The sequence below is a fragment of the Haematobia irritans genome, chromosome 5 (genome assembly GCF_050003625.1).
Source record: "Haematobia irritans isolate KBUSLIRL chromosome 5, ASM5000362v1, whole genome shotgun sequence".
Taxonomy (NCBI): Eukaryota; Metazoa; Arthropoda; class Insecta; order Diptera; family Muscidae; genus Haematobia; species Haematobia irritans.
Window position 1 is genome coordinate 165,982,955 of NC_134401.1, and position 15,768 is coordinate 165,998,722.

Genomic DNA, 15,768 nt, shown 5'->3' on the forward strand with positions numbered 1-15,768 from the left:
GCGATACATATATATAGGACCTATATCTAAATCTGAACCGATTTCGATGAAATTTTCAGACTTAAAGGGTGATACAGAAGATTATTTTGTGCTAAATTTGACGACGATCGGTTAGTAAAAAAGTGCAACGTGACCCCATTTGTCGAAATCGGGCAATACATATATATGGGAGCTATATCTAAATTTGATCCGATTTCTTCCAAATTCAATAGCTTTCGTCCTTGTGCCCAAAAAAACTCCCTGTACCAAACTTCATCAATAATTGAGGTGATTCTGAGTCGTTCGGTATATATTTTATGGGGTCTAAAATCAATATTTCTGGTAGGCACATTTTTGGCAGATCAAACTTATTATGCCCTAACCACTATGTGGTTTAGGGTATAATGACTTTAAAACAATGTGTTGAAACATTTTATTAATTTTGAAGATTTTTTCAGAAATATTAAATCCATTTTGACTTCATTAAAACGAAATTTTCATTCATGTTAGGATACACATTTTTATGTCGAATCACTTAGCAATAAGGACAAACAGACTTCATTGAAAAGTTTAGAGACTTTTAGACAAGGAAAAAACTTTATTTCAGAGAAATACGTCTTCTATTCTAAGCAAAATTCGTATTCGTATTTTAAGCATGTGAAATATTTGGCCTCCCGACAATATTCTTGGCGGTGCACCATCTACTATTTAATATGTGATAGAAACCAAATTTATGAAAATGGACCAAAATGGACCAAATTCTGTTTGGTCCGACCATCGGACCAAATTTCAAAATTAGAAATCTTTTGGACCAATTTTGGTCCGATCGGACCAAAACGGCAACGCTGATTGGAATTGAAAGTCTATACACAGAGTAGAAGTAACTACTCTCCGAAAGTTTTTTTTTTTTGTTTTGCAACAGACGTAGAGAAGAGGTTTTGTTATATTTGTAATGTGTGAGTGTGTGTGTATGTTTATGTTTATGCCCAGCGGCGGAAACATGTTTGCAACAACCTCCATCGAAATCAGTCCGTGGTATACCTACGAATATTCTTATTCAGATCTAGTGTTACCTAATTTCGCTTTTTTCCCTTTATTGTAAAAATACATTTTCGAACAGCGTTTTTAAGAATTGTTCGTTCTCAAAAAAAGTAGACAACATGCAATAATACAAATCAAGTCATTATTTTTCAATGTGAGAAAAAAATTAAAATAAATGTATATGCGCACATTTTTCAACCAAAATTGAAACTATCCATAATTTTAATTAATATCAGAAATAAGAGAATGCTAGGATATAGTATAATAGTAAAGCAAATATGAATGTCCTTACACAAAAAAAAAAAGAATTTTTCTTAATTATTAAAGTCACGTTGACCTTACCTCAAAAATTTTATCTTTCATGTTATGATACACATTTTTAAGTAAAATCACTTAATTATAAGGACATTACAACTTCATTCAAAACTTTTGGACAAGGAAAAAAACTTTATTTTAGAGAAATGCGTCTTCCATGTTAAGCAAAATTTGCATTCTTATTCTAAGGACATGAAATCTTTGACTTCACGACAATATTTTTTTCAGTGTAGAAAACTAAAAAATTAAATATAAATAAGATCGTTTAATTGCATTTATTTGACGTTCATTACAAACATCTTTGTAGTAATACGGGATGAAATTGATCGAAAGTACTATTGTTACTTTTACAACACATACTAGAGATATATTTTGACATTTGCCGTTTTTGAAAACAATTACTAAAAAAACACATTGTGTTTTCCCCAATGTACGTACGTACAAAAATACATATCGTACATTTTAAACGTTTACTCACACTACGCTAAGTACTAGCTATATTTGAAATTACCTACACAGTGTAATTTCAAAGTTACACATTTCATTCAAGTAATATTTTATTCGGAGCGGAGCGGTTTTTCATTTGGAAACCGCTCCGCTCCCGCTCCGCTCCGGATTTTAGAAATGCCGCTCCCGCTCCGGCAAAAAAAGGGCTTGCTCCGCTCCGCTCCGGATCCCTGGTTATATCTTTGTTTCTACTCATTTTTTTTTGGCGTTAATTTGGTCAACGCCACAAATTTTCTATAGAAATAAAATTTTGACATATTTCCTATAGAAATAAAATTTTTACAAAATTTTCTATAGAAATAAAATTTTGACAAAATGTTCTAGAGAAATAAAATTTTGACAAAATTTTCTATAGAAATAAAATTTTGACAAAATTTTCTATAGAAATAAAATTTTGACAAAATTTTCTATAGAAATAAAATTTTGACAAAATTTTCTATAGAAATAAAATTTTGACAAAATTTTCTATAGAAATAAAATTTTGACAAAATTTTCTATAGAAATAAAATTTTGACAAAATTTTCTATAGAAATAAAATTTTGACAAAATTTTCTATAGAAATAAAATTTTGACAAAATTTTCTATAGAAATAAAATTTTGACAAAATTTTTTTATAGAAATAAAACTTTGACAAAATTTTCCATTGAAATGAAATTTTGACAAAATTTTCTATAGAAATAAAATTTTGACAAAATTTTCTATAGAAATAAAATTTTGACAAAATTTTCCATTGAAATGAAATTTTGACAAAATTTTCTATAGAAATAAAATTTTGACAAAATCTTCTATAGAAATAAAATTTTGACAAAATTTTCTATACAAATAAAATTTTGACAACATTTTCTATAGAAATAAAATTTTAACAAAATTTTCTATAGAAATAAAATTTTGACAAAATTTTCTATAGAAATAAAATTTTGACAAAATTTTCTATAGAAATAAAATTTTAACAAAATTTTCTATACAAATAAAATTCTGACAAAATTTTCTATAAAAATAAAAGTTCGAAAAAATTTCCTATAGAAAGAAAATTTTGACAAAATTTTAACAAAATTTTCTATACAAATAAAATTTTGACAACATTTTCTATAGAAATAAAATTTTAACAAAATTTTCTATAGAAATAAAATTTTGACAAAATTTTCTATAGAAATAAAATTTTGACAAAATTTTCTATAGAAATAAAATTTTGACAAAATTTTCTATAGAAATAAAATTTTAACAAAATTTTTTATAGAAATAAAACTTGGACAAAATTTTCCATTGAAATGAAATTTTGACAAAATTTTCTATAGAAATAAAATTTTGACAAAATTTTCTATAGAAATAAAATTTTAACAAAATTTTCTATACAAATAAAATTCTGACAAAATTTTCTATAGAAATAAAAGTTCAAAAAAATTTCCTATAGAAAGAAATTTTTGACAAAATTTTAACAAAATTTTCTATACAAATAAAATTTTGATAAAATTTTCTATAGAAATAAAATTTTGACAAAATTTTCTATAGAAATAAAATTTTGACAAAATTGTCTATAGAAATAAAATTTTGACAAAATTTCCTATAGAAATAAAATTTTGACAAAATTTCCTATAGAAATAAAATTTTGACAAAATTTTCTATACAAATAAAATTTTGACAAAATTTTCTATAGAAATAATATTTTGACAAAATTTTCTATAGAAATAAAATTTTGACAAAATTTTCTATAGAAATAAAACTTTGCAAAATAAGATTTTTGGTAAAATTTTCTACGAATTTTGGTAGATAATTTTGGCAGATATACAGACACATCTTTAAAATAATTTTCTTAAGCAAAGTAGATCTAATAGATCCCCAAAAATTTACAATTTCAGACTAAAGTAGTACCTGCTGCCAGTAATGGTCAGATGTCACCTTTAAAGCTTATTGAAAATCCAAATAACGATCTGGAAAAATGGGAAGAGGATGTGACAATAACATCAGATTTATCGTCACTGGAAACGTAAGTTTACTAAATATAACAAAATGTTCATCAAATTTACTAAATAATTTATAATGGTAAAAAAACATACTGCAATTTTTAAACTCATATTAAATCCACTTAAAACTCTTAATTAAAGCCTTAAAAAGTAAAAATAAAGTTAGGTTAGGTCCAATGTAGCGAACTCTTATTTCGATATGCTTTTCGATTCCAAGTAAAAACAAATTATATTTTTTAAGATAGCCTGAACCGAAGCAGGCGATTAACGTCTAATTGGATGATTTTAATTTACCATTAATTATTATTCGAGCTTTATGGACAAAGAAGATTAAGGAACTTCATCAAAGAGTCATTGAAAATTAAAATTTTAAATTAAAATCTTTATTTATTTTTAACGTCTATATTATTTTTATATTATTTTTGACGATTAACGTCCAAATGCATAATTTTAATTTACAATTAATTATTATTCGAGCTTTATGGACAAGGAAGATTAAGGAACTTGATCAAAGAGTCGTTGAAAATGAACTTTTTAAATTGAAATCTTTTTTTATTTATTTTTTGCGCTTGCAGAGATCCCTCATCAGTTCTTAAAACAGCCGAAGATGCCAAAGATGATCAAAATTCAAATTCACCTACAAATGCTCCAGAGAACACAACAACTGTAGCAACAACAACAACCATAACAACGGTTAATGAAAACTCGACAACGACAACCCCACCTACTGTACCAAAAGGGGTATTAAAAACTAATATTGCTTTCTTTGAGAATTTAAAGAATAAGTAAATATTTAGAACGATAGAACCGTTGTTTTATTATACCGAAACTCATGAATTGGGTATTATTTTCACCAACAAAAAAGAAAATAATAATTGCAATTAAGAGTTTCAAAAACAAAAAGGAAAATACTATTAATTTTCTAGGTGCCATTATGTTGCGTAGGTTGTTTTAGTTGTGTATTTTTTTTTTCACAACAGAGATATAAAACCCAAAGGGATTTCTTATTTGAAAAACGGAGAGAAAAACATATTGCAAGAATATCGTTGTCATTTATACATATACTCCTTGTTAGAAAAATAAAACTAAGAAATAATTTTATTTTATAAGATTTACCCACTAACAACTACTTTGTTTATGGTATTTACCTATTTAATATACTACATATATGTTTATGTGAATGTTTGTGTATTAGCTTTATAAAATAATAATTTTGTTTAAAAAATTTTTTATTTAGTTTTAAGTCTTCAACAAAAATATTTGCTAATTTGTATGTGTAAATCATGTCGGTTTATTTAAGATTGTCATCGTTTCATCTTCATTAATGAAATCTTTCATTCATTTCATTTCATGTAAATCAATTTTCATTTATGTTAAAAATGTAAATCTTTTTTTTTTAACGGCGAACATATAAAATATTTTCATAATCGTCGATAATTTTCATCATATAAAAGCTTTCATGAACAACAAAGTTATGTTACATACAAAGATACTATCCAAATAAAATAAAGAACGAAATATATATATTATTTATAATTGAGTTTTATTGTGGGTCCTGAATATGGAATGGTTTGATGGTTACAAATAACTTATATTGCCCATTTTTAAACTGACGATCTACTCTGCAACCAAAATTTTTATTTTTTACAAAATTACTCTCATAAACATTTATGTCTGGTTTCGATACCTCAATTTGAAATCAGTGCTGTCGCTAGTGAAAAATTGAGTGAAGTAGATTTTGGAAAAAAGTGGAGTAGATTGAATAAAATTGAAGTAGCATACATTCTTAGAAACAAAACAATAAAATTTAATTTATTATACCCTCCACCATAGGATGGGGGTATATTAACTTTGTCATTCCGTTTGTAACACATCGAAATATTGCTCTAAGACCCCATAAAGTATATATATTCTGGTCGTGGCGAAATTCTGAGTCGATCTGAGCATGTTCTTCCGAAATCACGCTAACTTCCGAACGAAAGAAGCTATCGACTTGAAACTTGGCACAAGTAGTTGTTATTGATGTAGGTCGGATGGTATTACAAATGGGCCATATCGGTCGACTTTTACGTATAGCCTCATATAAACGGACCCCCAAATTTGGCTTGCGGGACTCTAAGAGAAGCAATTTTCATCCGATACAGCTGAAATTTGGTATTTGGTTTTAGCATATGATCTCTAACAACTAACATGCAAAAATTGGTCCACGTCGGTCCATAATTATGTACAGTCCCCATATAAACTGATCCCCCAATTTTGCTTGCGGAATAGGAAGAATAGGAAAATACAATTAGGTAATATGGGGAAAAATTCAAAAATTTGAAGCAGAACAAAAAGTGAAGCAGATTTTTGGAAGAAGGAGTGACGAAGTAAATTTTGTGAAAATGAAGCAAAATACTTCGATTGAAGTAGTAGCGGCAGCACTGTTTGAAATGCAGCGGCAAAACATCAACAATGTTGACGAATAATGTATGCCCCTAAAAGTATGCTTTTATTGATTACAGATATAAATTTATTCTAGGGTATCTCAGCTTTGTTGATTTATCGTTCAACTCATCAAAATACCAACAAGTATATATTATTCTATATAATTCATTTGGAAATCAAATAAGAAATTGATACAAAATTTATAAAGCTTGTCCCAATATTCCAAAATTTAAAAGTGACTTAATATTTGAAGGTTAGGTTAGTTAATATGCTCATTGATGGTGACTACTATGTTTGAAACCATTTATAAAATGTTTTAAACACTCTGAAATGTCATCAGCATTACAAAGAAGAGATAAATGACCCCTGAAATATCTATTGTTTAGCCGATACTGAAATCCTACCCAAAACCTTTTTGATACAAAGCGTTCATAGTACCAAAGCTATTTTTCGTGAGTAATCCTAGAATTCGTAATTCATAATTCAAACAAAAAACATTGATACTCATTTTAGATAATCAATGTACTCTCATTTAACGAAAGGACCTATTCTCATACAATGAAAGGACCTTTCAAAAATAGAGAAACGCAAATTGATTCGAGTGACTATTTTTCTGTGGACTGGGTGTTAATTAGATATAGAGAAACAGGACATTTGTCAAAATATTTTACCATTTAAATTTATAAATTGTTTCTAGTATTTAAAATGTCTATCACGTGTTCAATGGTATGGTATATATGCCAAAGATTTCATATGCTTAAAATACGAATGCGAATTTTGCTTAGCATATAGGAGACGTGTTTCTCTGAAAAGTCTATAAAGTTGAAGTCCTTATAGTTAAGTGATTCGACATAAAATTGGGTATCCTAACATGAAAGAAAATTTCGTTTTACTAAAGTCAAAATGGCTTTAATATTTCTGAAAAAAAAACTTCAAAATTAATGAAATCGTCTTTAATATTGTTGACGTTTTGCATCTTGACTGTAAAACTAAAAGCGTTTAAAAATAGGGGATGTTTTTTAACACATTATTTTAAAGTCGTGTTTTACTTGAAACATGAAATATTTTTACTTGTAGTTAAAGAGAATTGTGACGTAAATGTGTCTTCACTTCAATTCTCTGCTTCTTTTCACAGTGAACCCACCAGGAAGATTTGGTTGGTTGATTTTAGAAAACTTTTAAAATTTTTAACTAAAATTTTTAGAAATTTTTAATTAAACTACAAACGCTGGCATCACGCCAGTATCACAAAAATAAGTAAATATTTTTCGACAAATTCAAGAAAATTTATTAGACATAATTTTTTTTTTTCATTTGTTAAAGAAAATTTTGTAGTTTGAAGGAAAAAAAATGGAGTTCAAAATTGCAAGAATATCTTTAGTGACATAGGAAGTTCATGATGGACGAATTTGTAGTAAAATTTACAAATTTAATAGGCCATACACATTAGGCTCAAAATTTACTAAAAGTAGATATGAAATCCCTCTTTTATGAGGCAAATGACATTTCAAATCTGGGTAAAGTGGATTTTGGAAGTGTAATGTGAATGAGGTATAAAAGAAATAATGAACTATGTTGTGTGAAATACGAATTTAGTAAATCTTAATGCTTAACTTGTGTATAATTTTGTCCTGTTTTTTAGATAATTTAACTAACGTTCGCAAAAAATTATTAGACTAAAGGAAACTTTCCCCAAATATAATAATTCCATGAACTAAAATAATGTTAAATTGGCTTTAGTGAAATAGAGTTTATTTTTTTTTTTTTTTGAGTGGAGCTCGATATCAATACCAAAATCATTAGCGTAAAGACAAAATCTTTAGAGCCGTGAATGTTTTTTATCAGTGTGGGGTTAGATACCATTTCAATCACAGAAAATCGAATGAAAAATTCGCGTTGATGTCAACTAAAATTGACTTTATAATTCGACCTTTTCAAAAGGTCAATTTTTTCAAATTTAAAAAAAGTTGAAAAGTCGATGTTTTGATGTCAACCGCTAAATCATATCAGTCCTTTCTGAATTACTATACTTTTTTAATAAAATCACTACGTACAACAATAAAATATTTTTAAAGCATATTTCTTCAAAATTGGAAATTTGGTCCGCTTGAGGGAATTTTGGTCCGATTTTAGAAAAGTTTGGGTCATAAATAAAATTGCGTGGTGACAACGCTGACTATAATTAATGTGTCTTCTTAATTGTTTGAAAACTTATCAAAATGTTGCTTACCTTAGATTATTAGTTTTCTTGAACTCTTGTGTATTAAAAAATTTATTTTGATATATAAGTTATGCCAAAAGTCCTTGATTGATGTTTTACCCATGAATATTCTCTTGAAAGTTCCTTAAAATATCATAAACAAAAAATAATAATTAATTAAAAATATGAAAAAGTACAATTTTGTAACTTTTGCATGAGTTTTTTTGTTTTTGTTAAATCCTTATTTTTTTTATTTTTTATTCTTTATTATACACATTTTGTTTTTTTTTCGAGTGTATAAAAAGTATACAATATATACGAATGTAAAATATTAAAATCGTTGATGTTTTAAAAACACTAAATTTGGAAGTTTCTTTGCTTATTTTCAAATTTTACTTACAAAAATGCTAAAATATAGAATGCCATTAAAAATTATTCTAAACTATTTCAGTGTAACTAAATAAAATCATTTAAATAAAGTGAGGGGGGGTTAAAATGGATAGATTGCGAGTTATACACACATCGGTATAGTTTTAAATTTAAAACAAAACATACTTATTGTACCGAAACCTAAGATTTCTGCAATAAGAATATTTTACGATTTTTTTTTTTTCAATTTTTAGTTTCTTATAGAAAATCGTGTATACAAATTACCTGGATATTTTCATGTTTTGCTTTTATTTCGCGAGGAATGAATGAATGTACATTTATATATCGTTTTGCGATATTTTCGTATTATCTTGTACGTTTGTTTATGTAAATATCGATTGAATTTTGAGTGATTACGTTGTTTCCACTTTTAAACTATGCTTACAAGCTAGATTTAATGATGCGTGGCAGCTGTTGTGGATCCAGTGATATTATGGTGTGTATGCTCCGCTATATAGACTACATATATTAAAGGTATGACAAAACACAACGCTAATATTACAACAAATAGACATATCCATGACATATCACAATCAGATCCAGACCAATCGATAGTCCTTAAAGAGGGACCTCGAATACGATGAATTTTAGGCACATTTGTAGAATCATCTAATATATCAGTGATTAGAGGGGCGGAGGCATCATTTAAATCTGAGGAGGCCAATTCTGAATAAAGAGACAAGAAAGGACACATGGATCATTCATATTATTTTGTTTTGTTTAGTTAAACACTATTTATAATAAAAATATTCTTATTAACTTATTTTAGCGTTACTTTAAAATACAGACTAATTATTTTGGGGGTCTAAGGAATTCGACCTTTTGTCAAACACCGAATTTAGAATTATTTTTATATTTTATCATTACAAACGACTATACAAGTAATTCCTATCAGAAGCATAATTTTTCGCGGGGTTGCTCTACATGTGATTTTTTTAGTTAGACTCAACCATCAAAATAGTCGAGTAAAAATTGGACAATTTTCGTATTATTCTTTATGACTTTCGAGTAAAGCAACCTCAGTTTCGGCGTTCACCTCTTCATTCGACAAATATTACTATTCAATGAGAATTCAGGAAATGGAATAAGAGAAAACCTCTGACCGACTAAATGAAGACTTCTATGAAACAAATCAATAACATCCACGTTGACATTTTGAACAGTTTACCAAAGATAAATATCGGAAACGTATCGAGATATATCCTAAAAATTTGCTCATGGCGAATACTGCGTTGAATAGTCTAATGTTACGTGAGCCCGAAATAACTGGCTACCAATACAGCTTAACCTAATCTAGGTTAGGTAGGTGGCAGCCCAATATTTCAGGCTCACTTAGACTATTCAGTCCATTGTAATACCGCAGTGATGAACTTTTCTCTTATCACTGAGTGCTCCCCGATTCTACGTTTAGCTCAATGGCAAGGAGCTCACAACATAAAGGCTGCGGAGTAAGAGCATTATTTCTTTATATAGTTAATTTTATTCGAATAAATAACGACAACAAAATTACACAACAAAGCATGGAGCTGTAACATAATTATACATTATTAAGATATTACATTATAGTCTTAAGTATTCAACAAAATTTTCAAAAATATAAAAAACATTGTAAACCATTGTAACCCAAAAAGGCTCAATAAAGAAAAATATGTCTTAAAATATGTCTCAATGGCAAGGGATCTCCTTTTTTATAGCCGAGTCCGAACGGCGTTTCACATTGCTGTGAAACCACTTAGAGAAATTTTGAAACGCCCAGAATTACATGCTCTGAATGAATAAATAAATAAAAATGTCACCAGCATTACTGAGAGGGTATAATCCACCGCTGAAAAACTATTTGGTGTTTGGTCGAAGCAGGAATCGAACCCTCCACCCTTTGTAAGCAAGGCGGGCATGCTAACCATTGCACCACGATGGCTCCCTAATCTATCATAAACTAATTTCTGTTCTTGCAAAAACCTTGAAATGTTCACTCTTCAAATCTGATTACAATCTCCGACATACAGGCTCGCAGTATATTCATTTTTAATGTAAAACAAAATGTATTATTTTATTCGTTTTTATTTAATTCCATTAGAAATTTTATTTTTCGTAAATATTACGGAGAAATTAGACAAAAATATACTCTCCGAATTTTTTAAAACTAAGTTGAAAATAAAAACAAAAAATATATAATTACTTCCAAAAATGATAGTGGCTGATGAATGTGTATTTTAATTGTAGGTCATGTAACGTGGAGTAGCACTGAATTTGGCATAGCTCTTGATAACCTTATTGACAGCCTCTAAAAAGTCTTTTTCTGTTGCCACCTTACGACGTGCTCGTATTGCAAACATGCCAGCTTCTGTGCATACCGAACGAATTTCAGCACCCGTTGAATTGGGACACAGACGAGCCAACAACTCAAAACGTATGTCACGCTCAACGGACATAGAACGAGCATGAATTTTAAAGATGTGCGAACGGCCCTCTAAATCGGGTAGACCAAATTCAACTTTACGATCCAAACGACCAGGACGCATAAGGGCAGGATCGAGGGTGTCTGGTCTGTTTGTGGCCATCAAAACCTTGATGTTACCTCTGGGATCGAAACCATCTAATTGATTGATAAGCTCCAACATAGTACGTTGTACTTCATTGTCACCACCAGCTCCATCATCGAAACGTGCACCACCAATGGCATCAATTTCGTCGAAGAAAATCAAACATGCCTTCTTGGAACGAGCCATTTCGAAGAGTTCACGAACCATACGGGCACCTTCACCCACATACTTTTGCACCAATTCAGAGCCAATGACACGAATGAAACAGGCATCAGTACGATTTGCCACAGCTCGAGCACACAATGTCTTTCCTGTGCCGGGAGGACCGAACAGCAAAACACCCTTTGGTGGTTCAATACCCAAATTAACGAATTTTTCTGGATGTAGCAAAGGTGTTTCCACTACTTCTCTCAACTTTTCAATCTGTTCCTTGCAACCACCCACATCACTATATGTGACATCAGGTTTATCTTCAACCTGCATCATAGTTACTGTGGGATCAATCTTGGGTGGCAAGGGAATATGGATTTGATACTTATTTCGATCTACTCCCACCCGCATACCCTCTTCAATATCTGTAGGAGCCACCGAATCTGCCAAGTCAACAACAAATTTTGCAAACTGTTTGACATTGATGATGTATTTTGGATCATCGGAATCGGCATTGATAATTTTCGTACATCTCGCCACTTGCAAGGGTTGTTCATTTTGGAGAATTTGTTTATCGGCAGCCAAATCCCATAGAGCTGGTGGAGCTAGACCTGTGTCACTCTCCTTAATACCAGTCAACTCATTTACTTGCTTTACAGCCTTTTGTATATCTTCCTCGATGATCTTAATGGCTTTGTGGTATTGACTCTGGCCATAGGTTTTCAATAATTCAATATCACCTTCATCTAAAGATTTGATTTCTTTCTCCTCCTTTTCTTCGTGTTTTACTTTGCGTTGATCGTCTCCCAAATAGTCAGGCATATTTAAAGCTTAGTTCTTCTCGTAAAATTGATAAATTATTAACTTTTAAGAATATTGTTTGCCGTATTGTCGTAGAATGACTATACAAATTGGCATTGAGCGTATTTTAATTTTGTGTCTTGCTTCTTGTGCTTATGTCAAACTGTCATTGCTCTTCTTCTTGCAAACACTGTCAATGAAAACAAGAGCGGCTCCAATAACAGGGTGCCTTTGATATTATGTTTTGAATATACGTAACGTATATACAGGGTTGCTAACAATTCAAATTAACATACACCAGAAAATACAATATTTCAACTTGCAATTCCAGATAAAGGCCATTATTAAGTTGGCATTATCGAGCTAAATTGGTCATTTTTTCCGTGGTTACTTTTCTTCAATAATTAATTTCACCGAAAACAAACATTTTTAATACTTCCATTGGATCATCCCCCATCAAGATATAATAAAATTTGCAATAAGAAGATATAATTTTATTCTGATTTTGCGGATTTAGTTTTGATTTTAGCGGCTAAACTCGAACTTAATATGGGTATTAAGTTCGAGTTTAGCCGCTAAAATGAAAATAAATCTTTAAAAAAGTATAAAATTATACCTCTTTGATGTAAATTCTATTTTAACTTGTTGGGGAATAGCCCAAAGCAACTTTTCATAAAACTTTTAAAGTCGGATGAATCCAACATATGAAATTTGGCAGCATAACTTGGGGCACTAATATTACGAAGTTAATTTTAATTTAAACATTTGAGATAACGAAATTTTCTTTATTACTTTGGAGAGGATATTAGCTTTTAGGTGTTATACAGTTTGATCGGATCATAAAATTCACGTTTTCGATTTACTTCACTTAGATTTAAACGAAAATACATAATGACATAAAATTCCAAAGCTATATTGCTATATTTTTCTCGATACACATTTGACACTCAATTCTATTAATCCCCATTTCTCAATATTTGTTAAAAGCTAAATATATACACCATAAATTCAACTAGTTTATTGGAGTAATTTTATTTACCCTGCTTGTAATAAAGTAATTTTTTGCCCTTTACGACAAAGAGCTTTTCCGAATTTGAGAAAAATCTAAAAAGTCGTTTTTTCGATTCTCAATACCATTCCTACATTAGAGCTTGAAACCTCTGACTTCCCGTTTATGGATGTGAGGTGTTCAGAATGAACTTGTTCGCCTGGGGAAGGAAATTTTATGCATGTTACCCTTTTTCCAGATGCAGTGTATCTTGTGGTCTTTGTAATGCTGGTAACACTTCTAAATATTTTAAAGCGTCTCAATATGGAAACGGATGAAATAAGTACGCTCTGTCATTGAGCAATATAAAATCGGACAGCACTATTGGATAAAAAGAAGTGTATGTGTACCAACAGGCAACTAAAAAACAGGGATGATTTAAATGGCTACTTTACTTGGTGGCGATTACTCCACTTCATTAAGTGGATCTTCACCTCACAAAATTTGATAAATATCTTGTTTGTTCGTGCGCATAGAACTATTAAATCAAGTAATCTACTTGTTGTTCAATTTTGAAACCTAGTAGTACACACTTTGCTTTTGTCTAAGATCCTTTTGAGTGCGATTTTTTTATATAGCATTTCATATTGAGATCATCTCAATTTAATTTTATATTATACCTTTTATATTTGAGGGCACATTTAGTTATTTTTCTCTGTTAGTACAATTATTTTTTTTTTTTTAATTAGTACACACTTACCTTCATCATGGTAAACATTTACTGATCCTGATTTCAGTTTAGAATTCATAATTATATTGTTAATATGAATTTCACTACCCGCTACACCTTTACTAGTTGATGGACTGCCCGATGAATTTACAGAAGCTACCATCAGTTTCTCGCTTAGCATAGCCTCTGCATCATCCAAGGGATTACGAACAATACTGCTTAAACCACTATCACTATCACGGCTACCGTTCCCATTAGATTTTGGATTGATTTTTGGACTACTATTTCCACTTTTGTGTACGGTAGGTAAATTATCCAGGAGAACATTATGTATTGTCACTGGAATTTTTACAACTTTTCGAGCATGAATTTCATTATCTTTGTCTATTTTATTCAGCCTCTTGATATCAGCCACAGAACAGTGAAACCGCAACGCGATTGCTTGCAAAGTATCGCCTGGTTCTACTTTTGCTTCTATGGTATTTTCAAAGCGATGTTGTGTATTAGAACCATGGGCTACACGTGTGGACAATCTTTCCATTTCCAAAAAATTGTCAGTGCTCACCGTTTCGGAGAACACGGAAATATCTTCGCTTTGATTGAGCGAGCGTCTAGAGGGGAAGAACAATAAAAAAACAACATATGTCATGAACATTTGCATTTCCGGATTATTCTTGGATTCTTACGCATTTCTTCTCATTTTCTTCGTTGTTTAAACGTATCGCTTTCTGGTAACAAAAGTTCTGCTGCTATTGAGTTGGGAGTTTTGTTGGTCTTCTTGTTCGACACTTTTTAAGTTCAATTTGTTATTCTTCTATTCAAAGTGTGGCATGTTCAAATGTTCACTTGATATATGTAAAATAGATTATGGATTACAAGATATATATTTGTTTAACGCTTTCTCGCTAATAACTCTAAATAAAATGAAATTGTTAATATAATGACGTATTGCGCTACAAGTAAAAGTCAAAACAAGAATACGTATGTAAGCACTACCAGTATTGCCAGACCAACATTTTTTTCTTTTCATGGTGCATAACACTAAAGTATCGGAAAACAACTGACCACAACCCTACCAAATTTTTTGAATTTGGCTCTTCTGAATCCTCACCACGTTGAAAACAGTCTTATACGTTATCTAAACCTCGTCGTAAGAGTGCCGTCACTATTGAGAAGTTGTACCATGCCAAGTTACTACAAAAAAGCATCGCATAGTGCAATTATTAGGTGCCTTTTTGTATAAATTTAGAACGACGCCAATAACAATCATTGTGGTCAAGTAAAATACCACTGTTTATTAATTTGAAAAACAATTTATTAATTATTCCAGATATAACCCTGCCAACATTTTTTGAATTTGGGCGCTTCTGAGAATCCTCACTACGTCGAAAACAGTCGTATACGATATCCAAAACTCCTCGGAAAAGCGCCGTCACTATTGAGAAGTTGTACCACGCCAAGTTACTACAAAAAAGTATCGCATGAGTGCAATTATTAGGTGCCTTTCTGGATACATTTAGAAGGACGCCAATAAGAGCCCCTTTAAACAATCAGACAAAGTGAATTTTAATATAGTTGTAAAAAAATCATTGTGGTCAAGTAAAACACGATTGTTTAGATGTTTATTAATTTTATGAAACATTTATAAATTCTCATATATATAAAATTTATACGACTATCACATTAACATATTTTTA

The 15,768-nt window shown here is 30.1% G+C and overlaps 3 protein-coding genes across 8 annotated transcripts in view; 1 reads left to right on the forward strand and 2 right to left on the reverse strand.

Annotated features, from left to right (window-relative positions):
- Nucleotides 1-4,610, forward strand: part of M7BP (Myosin-7a binding protein) — a 229,492-nt gene extending 224,882 nt beyond the window's left edge. For all 6 annotated transcript variants that reach the window (XM_075311231.1, XM_075311227.1, XM_075311230.1 and 3 more), the window contains 2 exons: nt 3,699-3,826; nt 4,379-4,610. In XM_075311231.1, the coding sequence (XP_075167346.1) occupies nt 3,699-3,826; nt 4,379-4,592 (342 nt within the window). In that variant the 3' untranslated portion in view covers nt 4,593-4,610. The remainder of the gene's footprint in view (nt 1-3,698; nt 3,827-4,378) is intronic.
- A 4,436-nt stretch (nt 4,611-9,046) lies between these two features.
- On the reverse strand, nt 9,047-15,052 carry LOC142237694 (uncharacterized). The gene is made up of 3 exons (XM_075309087.1): nt 14,758-15,052; nt 14,102-14,682; nt 9,047-9,525 (listed from the first exon to the last, which is right to left on the reverse strand). Exons 1-3 carry the CDS (start codon nt 14,769-14,771, stop codon nt 9,254-9,256), a joined length of 867 nt encoding a protein of 288 aa, XP_075165202.1. The 5' UTR covers nt 14,772-15,052; the 3' UTR covers nt 9,047-9,253.
- On the reverse strand, nt 10,905-12,500 carry Rpt1 (26S proteasome regulatory subunit Rpt1). The gene has a single exon (XM_075309086.1). The coding sequence runs from the start codon at nt 12,372-12,374 to the stop codon at nt 11,073-11,075; it is 1,302 nt and encodes a 433-aa protein (XP_075165201.1). The 5' UTR covers nt 12,375-12,500; the 3' UTR covers nt 10,905-11,072.
- Nucleotides 15,053-15,768: the final 716 nt, after the last annotated feature.